We start from the raw sequence: 21,235 nt of genomic DNA, 5'->3' as shown, positions 1-21,235 counted from the left end.
CTTTATCAGTCACTCGAGCCATCACCTAAAACGTGACAGGTTCTGAGAGCAAATAATGAATGTGTTGATGCCTAAATGGAACGGTCTCCTACAGGCACCTATTGTGTGGATCAGTGTGGTCCAGAACATTCCGTGATGACGTAAATGTTCTATAATCTGTCCTGTGCAATCCGAATGCTCCCTAACTACATGTGGCCACAGAGCATATGAAATGGATCTAGGGGCTAGAATTGTATTTTTAATTCTGATTGATTTAAATAGCCACCTGTGGCTACTGTACTGGCCAGCAAGGTCTAGATGAAGGACTTGACAACAGAAATATTACAAAAGTGCTAAGGATGGCACAGATCCAAATGTGTGCTACAGGGATTCAGAGTTAATGGGGCCAGCCACATTCATGCCATACTGACTCAGGTTTACTGGCTGAATCCAAAGGAGTAAGGGTCTCACTAGCTTTATTTCCCAGAGAGACCCCTGCTGAAATAAATATACTATCCAAGATCCTACAGTAAGGGACAGTGACAAACAAGAGCCACCTGGGAGAAAATGTCTAGGGTGGTGTGGGGATTCAAAGCTCTACCTTTGGTGGGCAATGAGGGGTTAACTTTTAGCCAAGGAACTCCCTTTTCAAATGGAAACTTCCACAGACTCCTACTATAGACAACAGAAACTCAGAGCTATTTTAGTTCAAGGCAGGGGTTGGCACCCAGTGGCTGTGCCTCAGCCCTAGAAAGGATAAAAGGAAATTCCTCACCAACCTCACTCCCAACTGCAGCACATCTTGTGGTCAATAATGAAGCTTCATGTTTGTTTATTGTCTGAAACAGAAATTTATTCTCAGAATAATGCACAAAAGCATAGGTTGAGGCTGCCACTGGGAGCCTTCCCTCCCTTCCTCCGCCGCCTCCCCTCCTCTTTGAATGCCAGGGACAACACAGTTGAAGGAAACATGCAATCACAAACAATGATCAACTCTAAAGACAAAAGGTTTGGTCCAAAAGAACTCAACATAATTAATCCAATTACCGTGAAGAGCTTCACTGAGTAGGATTAAGATATTGCAGATGTAGTGTTTCCACAGGGTGGCTCTTCAGTGCACCAGGGGGGCCTGCTTGAGGGAGATGAGGACAGAACGCATGCGGGAGACATCTTTGGCCTGCTTGCTGGACTTGGGGTTAAAGTCACACAGCCGGGCCACCCGCTCCCACTCAGTGCCTGGGGACGACTCTTCAATGTCATTTACAAAGGCTTCTTCTGCTGCCCTGGAAGCAACAACAAAAGATGTTGGTTTAATGTAGAATCCCTGTTAGCGACCTGGCAGCTGCCCTGTTATGGAAGCAACTGCCTCTTTATGCCTGACTTAATGGCATTGTGGTTTTCCAAAGAATAACAGCCCCTGGCCCAGGTCAGACTCGGGAGCAGACACATGGCCAGCTTTCCTAGGCACAGGGTGCCCGGACTGCTGTGTAAAATGTTGGAATACAGGTGTTTGGTTCAGGGCTCACTCTCTCTGTTCATACAGAGAATTTTAAAAGCCAGTCCTTAGCCAGCTACTCACCGCCTTCATTAGCAAGGGCAAAGCAGCAGGCTGGCCAAGAACTTGAACAGCAGTTTATGTTGGGCTGTACTGAGTTTCAAGTAAATTTAGAGACCTCCAAAGAAGCCCACAGGTCACTGCACAGTAGCCTCTGGATTTATTCCTAAGGCTGGAGAGAAATAGGGCAGATCAAAAGGAATTCAAGACAAAGCTCCCATGCTAGCAGGCACTAGAGACTAAAGCCATTCTGGAAGGGGTTTGTTACAACATTCTCCAGTTCAGCCAAAAGTTTGCCATTTTCCCTCCAGCCGGGTACCATGGGCTTCTCAGGGCACTCTGGCAGGAGTGGGCACCCAATGGCCGAGAGCCAATCAGTGTGAATTGCTTTTTGGTAGGATGCTGCTCCAACATTTTTTCACACCAAGGTCAGCCCATCCCCAGTTGGGAACTAACTTGTAGGAGCTACAGCCTAAAAGGACAATGCTAAGAGGAGGGAAGACACACTACTTCATCTACTCCCAACAGGCATCACGGGCAAAGCGAAAGCAATGGAGATGACTGGTGTGTGGGGACAGAGGGGTAGCACTCTCACAGGGATGGTGTGGCAAACACCGCTGAAGCCCAGAGCCACTGCAACACTGCGACTTCATGGCACACACAGGGGCAGTGAGAAAGGTTTACTTAACTGTTCTAGGCTGTAGCAAGGATGGTTTATGTTTGTGCTTAAAGGTGAAGAGAAGAAAAGAAACAAGAAAAACTTTAGGTCAGATACAGAAAATGAGAATGAGCTCAATGCAGATGGTCAGTAAGCTAGACATGCCCTTGCCACTCTGTACTCTTGGGGACGTGCGGCTGGCTTTGTTGGGCCACCCTGCTGCCCAGCAAACCCAGACTTGACTTTTCCAGTCTCCATTTTCTACTCCAGAGAGAATGTGCAAAAAGTAAATCCAACACCACCTGTAAGTCCAGCATTTCACAAGTCTCATTGCAAATGCACCCACGGGCCCAGGAAACCCAGCTCTATCTCCTAATGGGATGAAGGGCTCAAGGTCACGCGCCCTAAGAGGCTCTACAGACCTCAGCCTGTTGTCTACTCTTCCCACAAGTTCCTCACTTCCTTCATTCCACCCTCATCTCCCTTACATCAAAAGGCTAGTCCTAATTTTCGAGGAGGAAACAAGCGATTCAGCAATACTGCTTTGATAACAGGAATCCTTAAACCAAAACAAAACAACACTTTTCCAGAGAAGTTGCAGTTTTCTTTAGGAGGAAAAGCCACAGTGGCCTGTATCAGACAGCTCTGGCTATCTCAACCTCAGAGCTGGGGGTCTCTTTATGCCAGAGTGGGGGACAGGGCATCAGAAGCTGGCCACGAAACAACAATTTCTGATATGAGACCACAGAGAAACAATTACGGACCCCACGGGAGACTGCCCCCTCTGCTGACTCTTCTGCTCTAACCTCACATTCTTCAAAGGAACCCAGTGTAGAAAATGCTGCTGGCACTGGCTCCTAACCCAGGGCTTCTTCCCCCTCCCCAGGTGGGGACACTCCCCCTTCCCACCTGGGGCAGGGAGGCAGCAGTGGCAGCAGCAACAAGAGGTCAGCGCCCTCCCCAGTCCCAAAGCCTTCCCAGACGAGATCACGAATGACTCACGTTTTGAAAGTGAGTTAGCTTCCTTCCCTCCAAACCCCAAAATGAAAAATGGCAACCAGAGTTGCAGGGAGTCGTGGTTCTGTGAGACAATCAATCAATGGAACATTCCCCCAGCTTATCAACTCTTAGGCAGCCCCCACAGTGCCAGTTTGAAATAATTTTAAAAGCAAAGCAACTTGTGACATAAAAGGAGCATTAACTATAAACAAAAAGTAAGAACAATCAAGACAAGAAAAGGAATTAGTTTTGCAACATACACATAACCAATCACGTCAGCGAAGGGTTGTTTGTAGAAAGCTTCATCTGCCACCCTAGACAGCAAGAGGTCCAAAAGGCAGGCAAGCAGGCAGGAAAAAAGAGAGAACATTGAGAAGCAGAAACATCTCAAATCTACAATAGAGGCACGACTGTGCTCTGGGGAGCTGCTCCCAAGGCTCCATCCTAACCGAGCACCGGACACTCCAGCAGGTGAGGCTTCCTACTGGCCCTCCCCGTGGGAGTCTCCAGAGCGCTGCCAGCTTCATCCCCAGGCCTTACCCCAGCAACGACGAGCAGTTCCTAGGTGCCCACTTATGGGCTGAGCCCTCTGACAGACATTGTGTCCATTCCATCCTCAACCCCAAACAACCTAGGACGCTGAGTGTTCTCCCCGCACTTTACAGATGACGTGATAGGGAAGGGAGGCCTCGAGAAGAAGCAACCTGTTTGGCAGCAAGTAGCAACAGGGGTGGGAGAACTCACAACCAAGGCGGCCTGGCTCTTTTCACTGTAAGTTACTGCTGCTCCCCAGCTGGTGTGCGCTCGGGAAGCCACGCCTCCTTCCTGCCAGCCTCAGTAAACACCACTGGGCACAAACGCTGCCAGACGCCAGGAACGCTAGGGCCCAAAGCCAGCTTAATCTTGGATTATCCGACTACTGCTTCCCCACACTGACTAGCTGGGACCAACTGCCAGTATCCTGGGAACATAGATGGTCATTTCAAAATGCCCACCTTTGAAAAAAGAGGAGCTGGAGGCAAGCAGTGAGAAGACCAGCAGACAAGGGTCCTGGCTCTGACATACTGTGTGTCCCTGAACACAACCGTTAGTCCGCTCAGTCCCTGCCAGACTCGACTGCTTTGACAACGTACAGCCCAGAGGCCAGAACTTCATCCCCCCTTCACTCTCACACGGGGATGGACCAAAATGGCAACTCTGGGACAAGAAGGAAAGGGGGGCAAGCTGGGTGGACAAGTTCACAAAGCAGGGGACAGGCTGAATCCCTGGGCCCAGCCAGCCCCCCTCATCCAGCATGGGTGGGCAAGGAACCTCCCTCAATGAGTCTTACCCTCTCCTTTGTCCAGTGGGTTTGGGGCACAGGAGTGGGAGGGACCTTTTAAGGACAGTCATGCCTGGTCATTAACCTAAGCTCCCATATTTATTTGCAGGGAAATTCTAGTAATTTTATTTTTAAACTCACACATACCCTTGCTTCTCTCCCATTTTGGTTTATACATAGGAGGTGTTTTGTGGAAATTTAAAGAAAGCAAAAAGAACAGCCTGATTCTAACTCCAAATAAGTCAGCAGGAAAACAGAGTAGTTTGTGGGCACAATGAGTGGGAGGGAAAGGAAAGGCAGGCCAGCTTGTAAACCCATAATCCTTTTAGTTTACACAAAGGGCTAAACCTAGTCAATTTCAACTTGTGCTTGCCTCTACTGGGAGAGAATAAAGGTTTAATGACTCCTGTTCAAAGCATTACTAAGACAACAAAAGCTTGCTGTCAGGCTTTTGCTCCTTTGCAGCTAGCCCAAGAGGAAGGAGCTGTTGGTGACAGGACAGCACAGCCCCGTGGAGGCTACAGCCCCAGAACAAAAGGGAAACCACACACAAAAACTCAGCTGGCCCTTCCACCTATTGAGAGGGGTCTGAAAGCAGCAGTCCTCAGGCAAGGCAGGAAGGGGACTCCACACATGGAGGGTCAGCCTGGTTTTACCAAGTACTTCAGAGCAGATTCACGGCCTGAGGCAAATCTGAACTTGCATCTGGGGGAAATCATCCTGAATGAGCACAGGATAAAGGAGCCTGGACCTGTCAGCACTTCACACTGACCACAATCTCACAGCAGAAGCCCCGGGCTAACGCTACTACCCTCAGCAACACAACCCCAACCAGAGGGCAGCCCCACCACACTTGTCATAAAACTTCAAATGGAACCTGACAGGCACGCATGCCCCACAGGAAGGTGGCCAGGACAGAGGCTCGAGCCTGGCACCCGAGGCAGTGACAGAACCAAGAACGGGCAACGGGAGACAGGCAGTTGAAGGCTGCTGCACAAACAGTCCACCTGCTCTGCCGTAGCCGCCCCACGACGGCAGAAACTATCCGGCAAAGAGGTCAGCTCCCTCTCTTCTGGCAGATTTCCACTTAAGAGCTGCCAAAGACAAGGGTACTTAAACCCACTCCTGCCTCTGAGAACAAGGACCCAAGGCTCTTTACCATGAAAATTACAAATAGCCCCAGGCCGAGTCTAACCTATCTTTTACACTGAAGTGGGTGGAGTGACTATGAAGTGAAAGCCAGTTCAGAGTCTCCAGTCTGGCAGGGGAAGCAAGCCCACCGGCCTGCGCCCAGGCAAGCAGTGCTGCCCCCATCTCTCTTTCTGAGCTGCTTCCAAGTGGCCTCCAAGCACGGAGCATTTAAAGACCACAGCTGCTGGTCGGTGGTGAAGGAGAATGACACCCTTTACTCCCTATAACTACTTAACCTTCAGTAAGTGAGTAAATTCTGAAAAGAGCATTTTAAAAAAGTCAACTCATGATTTTCTTAGACACAGATAATAAGCACCCAGAGAACCCTTAATTCTGAAGTCACTGTGTTGGAAAATCTTGGCCACCTAATGACGAAACACACATCCCTGCTACTGGACCCTTTGGGGAGCAGCCCTCAGAGGTAGGGGATGCGACATGACTGAGTCTATAATCACCTCCAAAGTACTAAGATCCTGGAATAGTCATGAAAGTGGCCTTTCATTCCAGGGTTACATTTTTACATGTGCACTTGATCCCGTGAGATGACACTTCCTTCTGCAGAATCATACCATTACAGGCAGTGCATACTAACCAAACTCTCAGATGCAGAGCTAGACTCACTACAACTAGTGTGGCGAAAAAACAGGCTGAATTACTCTCACAAGATCCAAGAGACTTGTAACCCTTATGTTCCAAGTATATTTTTGAAAACCTGCAAAGACATTTCACACTAAAAGACGCGGCAGCTGAAAACCTACACTGGCTGGTGGAAACAGACCTGATTTTGTCTTGACAAATGAGCTGTTCTAGAAGCAGTGCAGACTGACCTGTTATTCGCTTTCGTCTTCTGTAGCTGCTCGTCCTGCCTCGCATACCACTCATCCAGCTCCTTTATTGCTTTTTCTTTCCACTCTGCTTCCTGCTTCCGAGAATTGGCATCTTTGAAGGGAAGGAAAAGAAAGACAATACAAATGAGGCGAAATGCAAATTGAAGTCCGCTTCACCGTGTATTTGGGCTTATTAATCTCATGCTGTGTGCGGGCGCATGTGTGTGTTGGAGGGAGAACGGTCGGGAGGAAAGATAAAATTCTCTTTTCCCTGATTGTATGTCCAGCTCTCGAGCTCAGCAATTCTATTCAAAGTGTTTCACCACCATTTATCCCAGTCCACCTACACGTTAGTGGATCACTAGTTTGGGGGTTTTTTTGAGGTGGGGGAGAGGTGGAAATACTGACTTTTAATTTTAAAAAAGGCTTTTGGGACACCAACTAGGGAAAAAGCAATTACAGGTGATTCTTTAATGATGCTGCCAGTTCAGGGTGGACTATTCATATTAGATAATCTTTTAATAAAATCTCCTCACAAACTATATTCCACACAGGTTGGACAATTAATGGTAGATGCACATCTATGAAGCAGGGAGCTATGAGAAAAATTATCAGAGGTAGAGATGATTCCAGAACCAGGAAACAGTAGGGTATAGATGGAATTGAGGGGAGCACAAAATATCTACTCCTGCTTAGGCCACAGAGCGAGTTTGTGGCAGAGCTAGGGCAGAACTAAAGGAGAAACTCCAATGCAGAGAACTGTGGGGGGAGAGGTGAGGGTCGTCATTAACAGCTATCCAAAAGGTTCTAGGTGAGAGAGAAAATGCACACCTAGCAGGTGTGCCAGACTGGATTCTCACCCACGAAGTTTCTCAGGACTAAATACGAGTTTCCCTAAGATACTGAGCTAAAGAAACATGTCAGTAAATTACCGTAGAGAGAAGGAAATACAGGTCATACTTTTGCCACAGTTGACACCGGAAGTCACGCTAATACCTAAACGTTAAGCACATTCTTAAGGATGTCGTCTCTGGAAGGTGTTTTACAGACATCTCATTTAATCTTTACAACAATCCCAAGAAGGTAAACTAGTCCCATATTCAGCAGTGAGAAAAGCTACAGCTCGGCAAGTTTGAGTAACGTTCCCAAAGGTTATAATAAGTGGCAGAGCCAAGATTCACACCCAGGTCTGACTCTAAAGCTCACACATTCTTACTTCACTGTGCTGCCTCCAAAGAGAGGGATGAGGGACGGAAAGGGAGGCAGGCCCAGCAACAGTCACAGATGTGACCAGCAGATGGGCATCAGTGATCCAGACCAGAGTCTGGACAGTGCAGAGCCAGAGCCCAACCTGTAATGAGTGTCCTTGAGGAGCAAAGTACAAAGCAAACAACTTCTTGAAGGGAAGAAAGTAAGCATTCAGGGGCAATTTTAGGGCCTTTGCAAGAAAGGTCTTGTAGTAACAACCTGCAGAAGACTTTTTAACTACTAGAAATAACCTAGTAGCAGCTAGAAACTCCCCCAAAGTTTCAGATTATAAAGAACTTTTTACCCTGTTACCTAACTTATCAGAAGGTGACCTATTGGCTCAGGAGGAGAATTATTTCGCTCAAATTTTCCACTGACTCAAGTATACACAGTAAACTTGTGATGTGTGTCTGTCCATGGCATTAAGTGTATGTGGAATGGAGGGTGCTGTGATGCAGGGAGAGATGCTGTGGGCTGACGGTGCCCTGTGGACAAGAAACTGAAAAAACTTTAAAGAATAAGGTCTCCTTTTCAAGAGTTGTGAAATTACTTCCAAAGAATTACTTTTTGATTGGAGAGTATTTTCTTTCTGTATAGTCTAATGATCATTTTACTGCATAAAATAGTTCCTTTAAATCGTCTTCTTGCTTTTATAAATTTATGAAGTGACACTGGCAACAAGAATTTAGAATTCTTAAATGCTTAGCTTGATGGAACAAAGATCCAAGCTGTAATACAGCATCTCTGAATCTGGGAGGGAGAAGGGAGAGGAGAGGGTGAAAAATCCTCTTAGAGAGCAGGGTACACTGACAGCTGTCTTCTCTGGCCATACGCACTACTGTTCACAGAAAATTATTGGAAAACGTAGCACACAGCTAAGCTTAAAACCATGGACATTGCTTCTCTATTTTTAGCATCTTGCACTTTCTCACAGTTCTTGCAAGGGAAAAAGGTGAAACTGCAGAAACACCTAATTCATGGACCAGTTTAATTCGATTCTACTGGAATACGAGGCCAAATGTTTGACTTCCCTCAGGAAAGCAACATGAGTTAAGAAAACAGCACTTCATGGAATATTCCCAAAGAGCCCAATTTGATAATTGAAAAAGAAAATGAAATTTTTCCAGACACCAAAGTGTATGCTTCTGCATGGAGAAGACAACTTTGCTAAACTTTGGGGAAAGAGAAAAGATAAAGCTGGGTTCTGCATCATGAAAAAGACTCTAATAGTACTAATACCTGCTAAGTCTTGCCTCAAAGTCTACTCAGAAGAGATGCTCAAAGAAGAACAAGCAAGGACCAAGGCTGTTTGCACCATGAAGACCTATCTTCATCTTTCTAAAGCTGCACTATCCAGTACAGTGGCTACTAGCCTCATGTGGCTATTTAAATTTATTAAAATTAAATAAAATTTAAAACTCAGTTCCTCAGTCATAATAGCCACATGCAGTTAGTGGCTACCATACAGAACAGCACAGATATAGAACATTTCCGTCATCAAAGAAACTACTATCGGATACTGCTGTAAAGGTTAAACCTAAGTGTGCCCTCTGTTCTGAAAGCCACAGAAACTGGGCTGGAGAGACACTAATTGGCTGTATTATCTGGGTCAATTCCTTTCCTATTTCTAGGTGTCCTTTCCTATTTCTACACCATCTGAGTCATGTTTTCACTAGTTCAGCGATTCCCAAGAAGGAATAATAATGCTGACACTGTGGTAACATAGAAGCATGTTGCTATTTCTAGATGTACAATAAAATATTTAGGTACGATGTATGTGGTGGTGTCTATATCTTAAAGTGGATCAGAAAAAAAAATGTGTATATTCACAATACACATATGAATGTATGCACATGTGAGTGTATAAAACATACACATACATGCCTCATTTATACAAAGACAACCCAATATGGCAAAATGTTCATTACTGAATCTGGAGGAAGGGGCACACATGTTTGTTTTACTCTATTCTGTGTCTGAAATTTTAATAAAAAATTGAGAAAAGAATACCCTGTGGATAACACCCCCCCCCCCCCGCCTCTGCCACACCTTCCAACCCACATGTACAGATACCAAGTCTCTCCCGATCTTGACCAACAGCTGACACTCCATGGAGAAGGCGCTTCAGCAAAGGCCAGGCTGGCTGGCACTGATTCTCAGGCTCGGCCTGCCCCTCGAGATGGCGTACACTAAATGCAATGCAGCTGAAGGGATGGGTGTGGATTCTGAAGCAGAGCAGACTTAAGCTGAAACTCTGACTCTACCACTTCTGGCCGTGGTGATTCAAAAACTTACTCTTCCTATGATCCTCACCCATAAAAAGCAAAAACTTACAGGGATATTAGGGTAAGAAAACCAAATCGTACATATTACCTAACATCCTTCACATTTTCCTCTCAAGTATTACTTTAAATTCAGCCTTCAAATGGTAAATGGACTGTGCAGTCCCTCACATGGATATAACACCTTCAGGTTTATAAAGCACTCTCATAAATACCATCTCAGACTACCCTTGGGGCTGATAACACTGATCTTACTTCACAGATGAAGAAACAGTCTCTGTGAGGTTTGAGCAACCAAGTGCCCACAGCTGGTAAGTTACAGCTGGGCCTGGAGCCCAGTCTTTCACTCCAAGTCCAAGGCTCTTTCCACAGCACCACTCTGCCCTTCCTGAGAGGAGAGATGCACTGTGGCTCTCCGGGCTGCCCGAATCCCCACACAGCGGCCTGTGATTAAGCATCTCCATGTGGTGGCCTTGTGACCTTGTTGGGAAAGATACCTTCCCCGAAACTGTACAAGGACATTATGGCTAATTCATGTTAAAAAGGGATAAAAGTAGAGTCAAAGTCAACTATTCCACTGAAAACAGACACCCAGAGACAGAAAGGGATTCCTTACCAAGGGCTTCCAAGCGTTCCGTTTGCTCTTCTCTCCATTTACGGATACTTTCAGGCTCTGACTGCAATCGATCCACTTGTGAAATAGCTGCATAACTGTCTGTTGGCCCATTACTCTCCTTAACACAAAACACAGTTGTGCTCTATCAGTACCAAAACCTCCTCCCAGAAACGCGCTTCACCCAAGTTAGAACCGCTGGTTATGTGCAACACTGATGGCTGTGGTAAATGTAAAGGATTACCTTCCGAGCACCACCACCACCTTACGTGCCAATAGGGAGCTTTCAACATTATGCACTCAATCCTTGCAATCCACAAGGGAGCCTGAGTAGTTCTTATCCTGTTAATAAATGGGACATGAGTGGGAGATAGGAAAGCTGGGGAAGTGAGTAATGGACTTACTAGGAAACAGTGTGATCAGTTTTAGTTTCCTTACTTGACACAGAGATTGTGGTATCTTCAAAGTAACAAAGGTAAATACACAGCACGGCATAGGCCTAGAACCTGACACTTCTGAATGTTATTATACAATACAGGGGAAAGTACACTTAATACCGCCTAATCAAAATATAGTGAATTCTAGGAAAAAGAGAGTCCAAAAGAAAATGTATAGTTACTACAGTCACACCAAACAAAATAAAAAGGCAGGTCAATGTGAGTCACAGCGTATGGGGAGGGGAGGGAGACACACAGGTTCTTTACAGTGTTTAAGATTTGGGAGCTAATAAATTGATAAAGATTCAAATAGAATCTAATCTTTATAGAATTATTTCACCTACTGAACTAGGGAATATTACCAGCTTAACTTAACCAGACTATAAACAAAGATGTAAAGAAAATTATTTACAGTAGTATTTATTAGTAACTAACTTGTTAGCACTTTCCATGTTTCAGCCACATAAAAGCTTTATCTCCCAACACCTTGCAAGTCAAATTTTTATTCCCATGTCAACAGTCAGGGGATTAAACTGAGGCGCAGAGAAATGACATGTCCAAATTCACAGCTAGTAAGGGATAAAGCCAGGACTGAACCCCATTCCATCTCACTCTAAAGACCAAGCTCTAAACCAGGGATTGGAAACTATAACCAGGCTCGGCCACCTGTTTTTGTAATTAAATTTTACTGGAACAGAGCTGTGCCCATTCATTTACATACTGTCTACAGACGCTTTCATGTTACAGCAACAGAATAGGCTGACAGAGACCTTATGACCCACAAAGCTTAAAATGTTTACTATCTGGTCCTTTACAGCAAAAGTTAGTCCACCTTTGGCTTAAACCAATTAGACTAATCTCATCCTTCCTGACAGTTAACTGGTTGAAGGGTGGGCAGAAACCCAGGCAGAAGCAAAGCACCACGCTACTTCCCCAGGCTACAGTGATTACTTCCATCTGGTCAAGAGGGAAACATAGGACTTTTGTTGAGTGGTTGGGAGAAACCTCCAAGTTGTTCTAGATAGTATGACATGCACATGTGAGACCTCGAAGTGCTGTAGCCATTCTGCCACCGTGAAAGAGTATAAAACCGCACACTCAGCTGGCAGAACCAGAGTCCTAGAGGAACTGAGTCGGAATCCAGGTCCGAGGACCCCTAGCCTATCTCAGAGTTTTTTCAATTATATGAGCTAGTGAATTCTCTCTATTTAAGCCAATGCAAGTTGGGCTGGTGACCAAAAACTCAGTGATACAGAGGGAAAATAATGGTAGCCATCACAAATACCAGCCACCCCCCACCCTCAAGACAATCTAAAAGCTAAAAGGTTCCAATGCTGGCCCCACCACATACTACCTTTGTTACTTTTAGACTCCTGGTTTAACCTCTGTGTGCCTCAGTTTATTCATCTGTAAATGCGAATAACAATAGTTCAGGTCCCTCAGATTGTTGTGAGAATTAAAGAAAATTCAGTATAAACAGTGCTTGACACTACATGGCACAGTGTTTAAATTAGCCGCCACTGCCACTGCCACCAGCACTGCCATCATCATGAAGGGTCATTTCTTGAGAATAAAGTTGGTAACACTAGGGCCAGGTCAATCACATTTTAAAAGACTACTCTATCAATTCCACCTCTCTTCAAATCCTTCCACTTTGGCAGGTAACATACCAGTTACTAATACATCCAAGGAAGTCAAAGGAGTGGGGTCCTTTCCAGGTCAGTCAATTCAAATCACAGGAAAGGAAGACTCTCAACACTATCATGCAACATAATCAGAGTACTCTGTACCTGGTAGTATTCGCCATTCATGATTCCATCAACAGCATCTGCAAGACATAAGATTTCAATCTGTCAATCAGGGCTGGTCATATGCTGGGCCAAAGGGTTATAGAGTATGACACAGTGCTGTAAGTACGCTAAGTTACTAAATACTATCCCTGTGCTAGGTACCAGATAGAAGAATGGACAACTTTCTATTTAATGAAATCAAGATGTGCTTACACAAATGACTTCACCAAAATGTGGACAAATCTGTCCAAAAGCTTTTGATAATTGTCTTCTGGCTTAGAGATAACACTTAGAAGCCCGGCAGAAGTGCCTCACAGAGCAACAGTTTCTCTATGAAAGTTCTAGAGAAGGCAAAGGATAAGAGTGGCCCGGAATCCTTCACAGCGAGCAGAGATATGCAGCTTCATATTTAAACCAAGGTGCTTTCTTGGGGGTCAGGACTCTCCATCCTTTGGCTAGAATAGGTTTGGCACCTGAGGGTCTACAGTTGAGACTTCTTGCTAATTCCTCTAGTCTACTTGGAATTAGTCCAGAACAGTAAGATTTGGGCATACCAAATTAAATTAATGTTTTCAAGGATGCAAGTTACAAAAACTCAGATTGTATACAATCTGATCTTATTGGCACAATTAATTGTTCATGAGCTAAATGAGAAAGTCCATCTCAGAAATATGAAAAATGTCTAAGTTAAGACCCAGAGATTATCAATCCATACAGTACAAAATGGTGGTCCACAGGCTGAACATATTTTATTTAAAATACAAAGCACTAAATCAGGAAATTTCACAAAATCAGGATTCCCAGTGTGTGTGGGAGGGTGTGCAGACAGAAGATCTGGCAATACTGGGCCTGCATTCCTTAAATGAAGGCAGCCTTTACGTGCAGCATGCTCTGGACAATTTGCCAGTCCCCACTAGCCTCATTTTTTTTTTTTTTTTTAACCCATTCTGTGTGTCACTAATTCAGTTACCTGACTGGCCCAATAAGCATGTGTTTCTAACCCATGCCCTGACCCAACAGCCGTCACTGAGACAGCCTGTCCCAGGCCGCACACCAGCCCTTTGGAGTGGCTGCTCTGCCTCCCCTTGAAAGCTTCAATACAGGCACCATAAAAATGCAGCGTCCACCTACATATTCTACGTATTCTCTATCTGTTGGTTGACCCGTATTTACTGCCTACTATGTAGGACTTCCAGTATTTTGTCCAATTGTTTTCAAACTATGATGACCATGTTATTGCATGGGATGGGAGAGGGAAGAGGAGAAAAGAGATGAACCTAAAAGATACAAGAACCCAAGTAGTAAAAGGAATGCAGAGCAGCTAGTGTGGGCCACCATCACAAGGCCCTCAGAAACATCAGAGGGTTTCCTAGAAGCCAGAGGCAGGGTGCTCTCAGCCACATTCTTTCCTTTGAACAGGCAAAGATTTCATCAAACCACTCCTCCAGTTTTCTTGGTTCCTAACTAATTAAACCCAACTTGAACCACCTATTTCCCAAATCAGCCTCATTCTCTTGCTTCTCCCAATTACCCTCCTCTTAGCTTTGGGAGTACTGAAAACTTTCATTTCCCCAGCATGTCTCCCTGATACCAAAACATTGTTTTAAAAAAAAGGAAAATGGAGACAGAAGAAAATACCACATAATTTCATTACTCAGTCTATTGGTTTCTATTTTTTTACTTTATCTAATGCATATACATAAAATTTCTTCCAGCAAAACAACTCCTATATCAGATGCTTTTTAGTAATCCATTCATCTATATCATTAAATTCTCAACTTTTTTAGTATGAAAACACCTACTACTTACTGCTTCCAATGTGGCAGGCACAATGTTAAACACTTTCTATACATTAAGTTTAATCCTCACAACATCTGTATGTATCAGCACTTCACAAACGACCTTAAAATACATGTAGGGTTGGTTCCTTGAGAGGTAAGTAAGGTGTTCTTGAAGGGGCAGATAACTAATGACAGTATTTTCACTCTTAAATTTATTTTTTATGTTTAAGATATATAAGAAAAACATTAAATGCATGTATCATGAGATAATCAGCATTTAAAAAGTGGTGCAATACCTGGGCAAGCAAGAAGTCAGAGGAAGGATCATCTGATAACCTGAGGCATGAAGACAAACCACAGGATCTAAGCACTTACCAACCCACCACAGCTCTGATCCATGTTTCACTTGCTGGTTATTTATCAATCATTTCAACATATTTCTCGTACTTTTCTTAATTTCCTTACTTGTTTTACTCCTATGCTTTATTTATGAAAGTACAAAAATGAGTTTCTTGTAGTTTTTGTCAGTGGCTTTTTTCTACTTTAAGCCGTTTCTGTGCCACCTATCCCTATCATTTTTAAAGTATTCTATCAAGTTTTGGAAATGTAAATTTAGCAAAAAACTAATAAAAGTATTTGCAGGGGGCATATTCAATCCTTCCTCAGCAATAAATTTCTTGACATAGAACTGATGGATCACAGAATATATATTCTAAAGACCTCTAAACACCAGCCATTTGCCCTCTTTGGTCCACCATTTGTATTTCCACCATCACCACGAGTGCCCCATTTTTCAGACCTTCATTGATACTAGAGACTGAGTTTTAGCGTGTTTTAAAATTTTTGCTAATCTGATTATCAGGAAAAAAACCCTTAAGGTGGCTTTGTTGTGCCAATCTTCTGTGAGGTGATCACCTGACATTTGATTTTCTTCTTTACTGAACTGCCTGAGTTTTGCCCATTTTTCTGCTATCTTTTGATCTCTAAGTATTCTTTCTGTATTATTTGTTTTCTCACATTGCAAATATTTTCCCCATTATCTTTTTGTATGGTTTACAATAGTTAATGCCTAGAACTACTTAACTTGTATGAGACACTATCAGTTTTTTTTTCCTTTATGATTTCTCTGTCTGCATTTATGATGAAGGCCTTTCCTACTCTAAGATAAATATTCAGTTTTCTTCTGGTACTTAAAAAAAAAAAAAAGCCTCTCTTTAATCCACCTGGAATTTATTTTTTTTTTGAGTAAAATTTAAAAAGTGAGATACGGGACACGGGTTCGAGCCCTGGTCCAGGAAGATCCCACATGCTGCAGAGCAACTAAGCCCATGCACCACAACTACTGAGCCTGCGCTCTACAGCCCAGGTGCCACAACTACTGAGCCTGCGCTCTAGAGCCCGAGAGCCACAACTGCTGAAGCCCATGCGCCTAGAGCCCGTGCTCTACAAGAGAAGCCACCACGATGAGAAGCCCGCGCACCACAACAAAGAGTAGCCCCTGCTCTCCACAACTAGAGAAAGCCCATGCGCAGCAACGAAGACCCAACGCAGCCATAAATAAGTAAGTAAATACTATTAAAAAAAGTGAGATAATTTTAAATCTTCGGGCCTACAATGGCTAGTCTGGCCAGGCCTACGTTCTGGTTAATATATTACAACTAACACACCAACTATCCAATTAATATTTATTTCAACCCAGGGCCACTGTCAGTAGGAGAGACCTTGGTCACTACTCCAGACACAACATCAGAAGCAATTCTCATCCCATAGCTCTTTCTAAGTCACATGTTGCCTGTCCTTTAGGTCTGAAGACTCAACCAGACTCACTGGCAAGTGCTTTGAGCTTTTATTAGTTACTGTACTACTGTACTGACATTCAACTGCCTCAAATCAAAGGATCATCTGTTGCTATAGAAACATGCAGAAGAAAGGCCACCCAGGGCCTTGATTTATTAGGACAACTAAGCTAACCAACTTAATGCTCCAGAAGGAAACTTTCTAGGGCATCTCTAGAACTCCAGACAGAAACAAGGGCCAGAATAAGTTTCCAGAGATGAAAGACTCTTTATCCCAAACTCACCTTCAACGTCCCATGTTCCCCAACCAATGGAAGTCAAGCAGACCTGGGTCTGGATTCCTGTGGAATCATGAATTAGCTTGCCACTTTAGGAACACTGCTTAACTTCCACAACCATCAGTTCTCACCTGAAACAGGATGACACTACCACTCTGCCTGCAGAGTTACTGCATGGATCTGAAAGTACACAGAGAACCCGGGACACAGCAAATGTGCAGTATCACTAAGTATCATGCATGCAATTTCCCCGAACTTCCCTCCACCACTGCTACCAAGAAAATTACTCTCCACCTCCAGAAAGCTTTCCTTTATGTACCTCTCTTCCTTCGATGAGTGCCTCACTGCCATACTCTCTCAGTAGCTCCTTAATCGCCTCTCTTATCCTCCTCCATCCTCAGCCCTCACGATTGAGGGTTTTTCCTCGGCTCTAGACTCGGGCTGCCTCTTTCCTGACCATTTGTTCTTACTCAGTATCCCCGAGCCACTTCACTCAGCTGGTTACCTCCCACCTCTAAGCTAATGTTCTTCTCCGGATGTCCTAACAACTGAGGGCGTCATCCAAGGCTCAGGCCTAGCCCCTCCTCCATGGGAGTTTTCCCCAAGGCTGGGGGAGTTTAGGTATGTTCCTCTCTCCTCAATCTCTGTTAGTGCCTCCTGCCTATATATCTCTGTACGGTAACACATCAGATACAGAGCTCCCTCCTAAAATCTGTGTCTTCAGTACACCCCAAAGCCTACAGGCTTTGTAACACCTTTCTCACCTCACTCCCAAGGAATAATAGGCAGGGACTGTGTGTAGTCATAACATACCAGCTTCTGTGTGTAAGCACTTTACAGGTGCTCTCCAATATAATCCTAGCAATCCTGTGTGGTGTGTATCCGCACCTTTTACAGAGAAGAAAACTGAGGCAGGGCAGTGGCAGCGATGGTTATGTAAGTTGTCTGAGACCACAAAGCTAAACTCACATTCAAGCAGTCTAGGACAGCACAGAATCTTAACCCCTAGAGAGAGAGAAGAAAAGAGAAAAAGAAAGAAGATAAAGTGTCCAACTAGTGCTCTAATCCTCAAAGGAAGTGCTGACCACTGCACTATTACCAACCTCAACTACACTGTCAGAGATCTGGCTTTAAGTCACTAAATGCTTAGTTCACTAAGAAAGTCCTTCCTAGGAACTAAGTCAGCAATCATCCCTTCCTTCCCTTTGCTGAAAGCTTGATGCACAAGGGATCTGTGTGTCCAGCTCTATTCTTTCCCTTTTACCCCTCCCATCAACAAGATCTGCTGGTTCTATGCAGGACCCCTGTACCTGACATTTTCGCACATTCCTTTTTATCTATTGTGTGCCAGACACCCTGCTAGGCACCAGGGATACAACAGTGAGCATGAGTCAACACCGTCCTTCAATCAGGACAGTCTTCTATGGGTCCTGATACCCCCAACTGTCCTCCCCAGGGCAGCCACAACTGCCTTTCAGAAATAACAATCTCTCATCCCACGCCACCCCTGCTTACACAACTGCAACAGACTATGGCACAGTCTAAGGTGGGGGGACTTGGCGCTCAGCTATTACTAACTTGCCCTTTTTTCTTAAGCAAGTCGTTTCTCTGCAGGACTCAGTTTTCTCCTTCTATTCAATGAGGGAGATAAACGAAGGATCTAAAAATATTACGATTCTCAGGCAAATGTTGAAGACCTCCCGACAACAACAAAGAAACCCTAATCACCTAAAGCCAAATTCATTTTCCAGCCACAGCCTAGTTCAGCCCAACCTGCTTGCTATAAATTGCATTTTCAGGTATACTACCCATTCTCCTGTAAATTCTTATTGGGGAACTGATTTGCTCAGGAGGCAGCATAATGTAGTATAAAAATTCAGGCTGCAAACTAGCAGTCTCCCCTGAGATGTGACAGGGTAAGAGAGTGTCATGGACATATATACACTACCAAATGTAAAATAGATAACTAGTGGGAAGCAGCCGCATAGCACAGGGAGATCAGCTCGGTGCTTTGTGACCACCTAGAGGGGTGGGATGGGGAGGGTGGGAGGGAGGGAGATGCAAGAGGGAAGAGAAATGGGAACATATTGTATATGTATAACTGATTCACTTTGTTATAAAGCAGAAGCTAACACACTATTGTAAGGCAATTATACTTCAATAAAGATGTTTAAAAAAAAAACAAAGAAATAAAGAAGGAAAGAGGAATGAAGAGATTGGAATAAAAATGATACATTTTCTTAAAAAATGCTATTTTGAAAATATAAGGAAATATATGTCGAACTTTCTGCTCAGAATACAGCCTTGAGTATACCTAGTACACCTATTTGTTCAACTCTTCAATTAACTCTCATCTGTTCAATTCAAAAAAAAAAAAATTCAGGCTGCAAACTAGCAGTCTCCCCACCCCCACTCCCCAAACAGGTTCTGCTTGGCTGAAGACTGAGATTTCAGAGTCTGAACGGTTTTACGAAGACCACTCACTACTCTAGTGCACCAAAGCCGCAGTCTCCAATACTCCTTATTACTCACAGCCCGCATGTTTCTCTCATTTATGTTACCTGCCTGGCCCCGTAAGGTCTGAGTTTAGGGTAGCATAAACACCCCTATCTGTCCCACCTGTACCTTATTCTCCCTTAGTTGGAACGTTTTTTAAAGAAATGAAAAGCCGCCTCCCGTTTCTTCTAGCTCATTTCCTACTTCCCTATACGATTAAAAAGGTCTCTTCGACTCATCCTTTCCTCCTACCGCCACAATTCGAAGCACTGCACACAGGTAAGGCATTCAGAAGTCAGACTGGCAGCCTGCCACGTGCTCGCTTTCTCTTGTTTGCTGGAGCTTGGCTGGGGAAAGGCCACACTACTTTTTCCCTTCACCTCCTGGAAGACCGATCCAGGCTAATCTCAGGTTCTGCTTAGGCAACACTGCCTACCAAAGCTGTTCCCAGAGGAAGGAGAGCTCCGGAAGTCCTAGCCGTGATACGTTCCACAAGCGGTAAAACTCTTGCCCTCTTTGGCCAGAGTTTCTCCAGGGCTAGACCGTCTTTCTCGCGTTCCCTATTCACTCCTCCTTTCCTCCCCCTCACCCAACATTCTGTACACCTTAAGTGCTGAAATACTGAACTGCATTGCCATTTTCGTTTCTGTCTCGAAAACGATACCACGATTCTTTTTTTTTTTTTTTTTTTTCCGGCCTTCTTTCCTACTAACTGGTCTGTGTTAGGCTCAGACTGGCCTGTAAGTCTGGCCAAAGTGCGCCAATGCGGTTGTGCCTCTGAGGCCAGGCTCAAGGCACAGCAAGTACTCAATGAAAGATCCCTGCATTGAACGGGCTTCTTCGGGATCCTCAGCTTGCCATCCTATTTTCTTGACTTTATCCCCCGCCCGTGCCCGGGAGCGCTCAAACACACTCACAGAACGGACCAGACTTGCCGAACCTGCGTTTCTGCATGACTGAGCCGGGGTCCCGTTTCCTTTTTGCATTCCTCCTTAACCTCCCGCTCAGCGAGGTGCAAGAGTTACACAGAGCTCTCAGACCCGCTCCGGGCCGTTCCCGTACAAGTGCTCCCGCCCCGAACGCGCCCACACTCACCCGGACCCCCCGGCGGCTCGCCGTGCGGCTGGGGCCCGGGGGCGCCGCCGTCCAGGATAGCGAAGGCCTCGTCGTTCTCGATGCCCGCAATCTCGCTCTCCTGCTGCGCCAAAAAGGCCGCGGCAGGGTCCTCTTCGCCGGCCACTCCGTTCCCCAGCGCGGGACCGCTAGCGTGGGCGCCGAACGGATCTAACTCAGCCATGGCGGGCAGTTCAACAGCACGGACACCGACGCTGAGAAACACAGCAGCCGACTCCGCGCCCGGCAGCGGCCGCTGTGGTGGCAACTGATATCAAGCGGGAGGAGGGAGAAGACGGAAGCGGAAACCCTGCCCCAATATCCGGTCGGTCTAGGCGGTGTTGGAGAGCCGAAAAGGTAATAACCAATCAGAGGACAGAAGTGGTTCAAGAGCTAACCAATCAGCCGGAGGAGGGTTGGACCCCCCGAGTGAGGCTCGTGACTCGGGAAGCACCTGCGTGGAGGGTGCTGAGCCCGGCCGGCCCCCGGCAGGCGGAAGTGGTGTATGACTTAAAGCAGCTTTGCCTGACCCGCCTTTGGGGCTGGACAGACCCGGGACCGCCACCTCACAGAGGACTCTCGTGCTGAACCGGGAAGTGAGGTGAAGTTAGGGCGGCGATGATTGGCCGATTGCAGAAGAGTCAAGCCACTTAGGCTTTCTGAATCTCAGTTTCCTCAGTTGTAAAATGGGAACAAGAATCCTGCACTATGTCCCTCCCAGGATTACTGGGAAAACTGACTCCTTTTACGGCTGTGTACTGGCTTTCTAAAAAAATTTTTATTTGTTAACCCATTGGCCCAGTCTGGGTTGTTTTCTCCCCTAGAGCCGCCTGACTTAAGTGTAATCAATTCAAATCCACTCTGACGTTTC

At 45.3% G+C, this 21,235-nt stretch overlaps 2 protein-coding genes across 5 annotated transcripts in view; one reads left to right on the top strand and one right to left on the bottom strand.

Annotated features, from left to right (window-relative positions):
• Positions 1-9,705, top strand: part of GNE (glucosamine (UDP-N-acetyl)-2-epimerase/N-acetylmannosamine kinase) — a 54,448-nt gene extending 44,743 nt beyond the window's left edge. The window contains exon 15 of the transcript XR_009008536.1: positions 8,713-9,705. The gene's annotated coding sequence lies outside the window, so the exon portion shown is untranslated. The remainder of the gene's footprint in view (positions 1-8,712) is intronic.
• On the bottom strand, positions 795-20,669 carry CLTA (clathrin light chain A). 4 transcript variants are annotated; one of them, XM_007196994.3, is made up of 7 exons: positions 20,347-20,669; positions 12,901-12,938; positions 10,677-10,794; positions 6,531-6,642; positions 3,452-3,505; positions 2,224-2,259; positions 795-1,262 (listed from the first exon to the last, which is right to left on the bottom strand). In XM_007196994.3, the coding sequence occupies exons 1-7, from the start codon at positions 20,546-20,548 to the stop codon at positions 1,091-1,093; spliced, it is 732 nt and encodes a 243-aa protein (XP_007197056.1). In that variant the 5' UTR covers positions 20,549-20,669; the 3' UTR covers positions 795-1,090. The 4 variants fall into 4 exon arrangements, with proteins under 4 accessions (XP_007197056.1, XP_007197059.1, XP_007197060.1 ...); XM_007196997.3 differs by lacking the exon at positions 2,224-2,259; XM_007196998.3 differs by lacking the exon at positions 3,452-3,505.
• Positions 20,670-21,235: the final 566 nt, after the last annotated feature.

This window comes from Balaenoptera acutorostrata, chromosome 6 (genome assembly GCF_949987535.1).
Source record: "Balaenoptera acutorostrata chromosome 6, mBalAcu1.1, whole genome shotgun sequence".
Taxonomy (NCBI): domain Eukaryota; kingdom Metazoa; phylum Chordata; class Mammalia; order Artiodactyla; family Balaenopteridae; genus Balaenoptera; species Balaenoptera acutorostrata.
The sequence above is the reverse complement of the archived record's forward strand: the minus strand, read 5'-3'. Positions and strand labels throughout refer to the sequence as shown.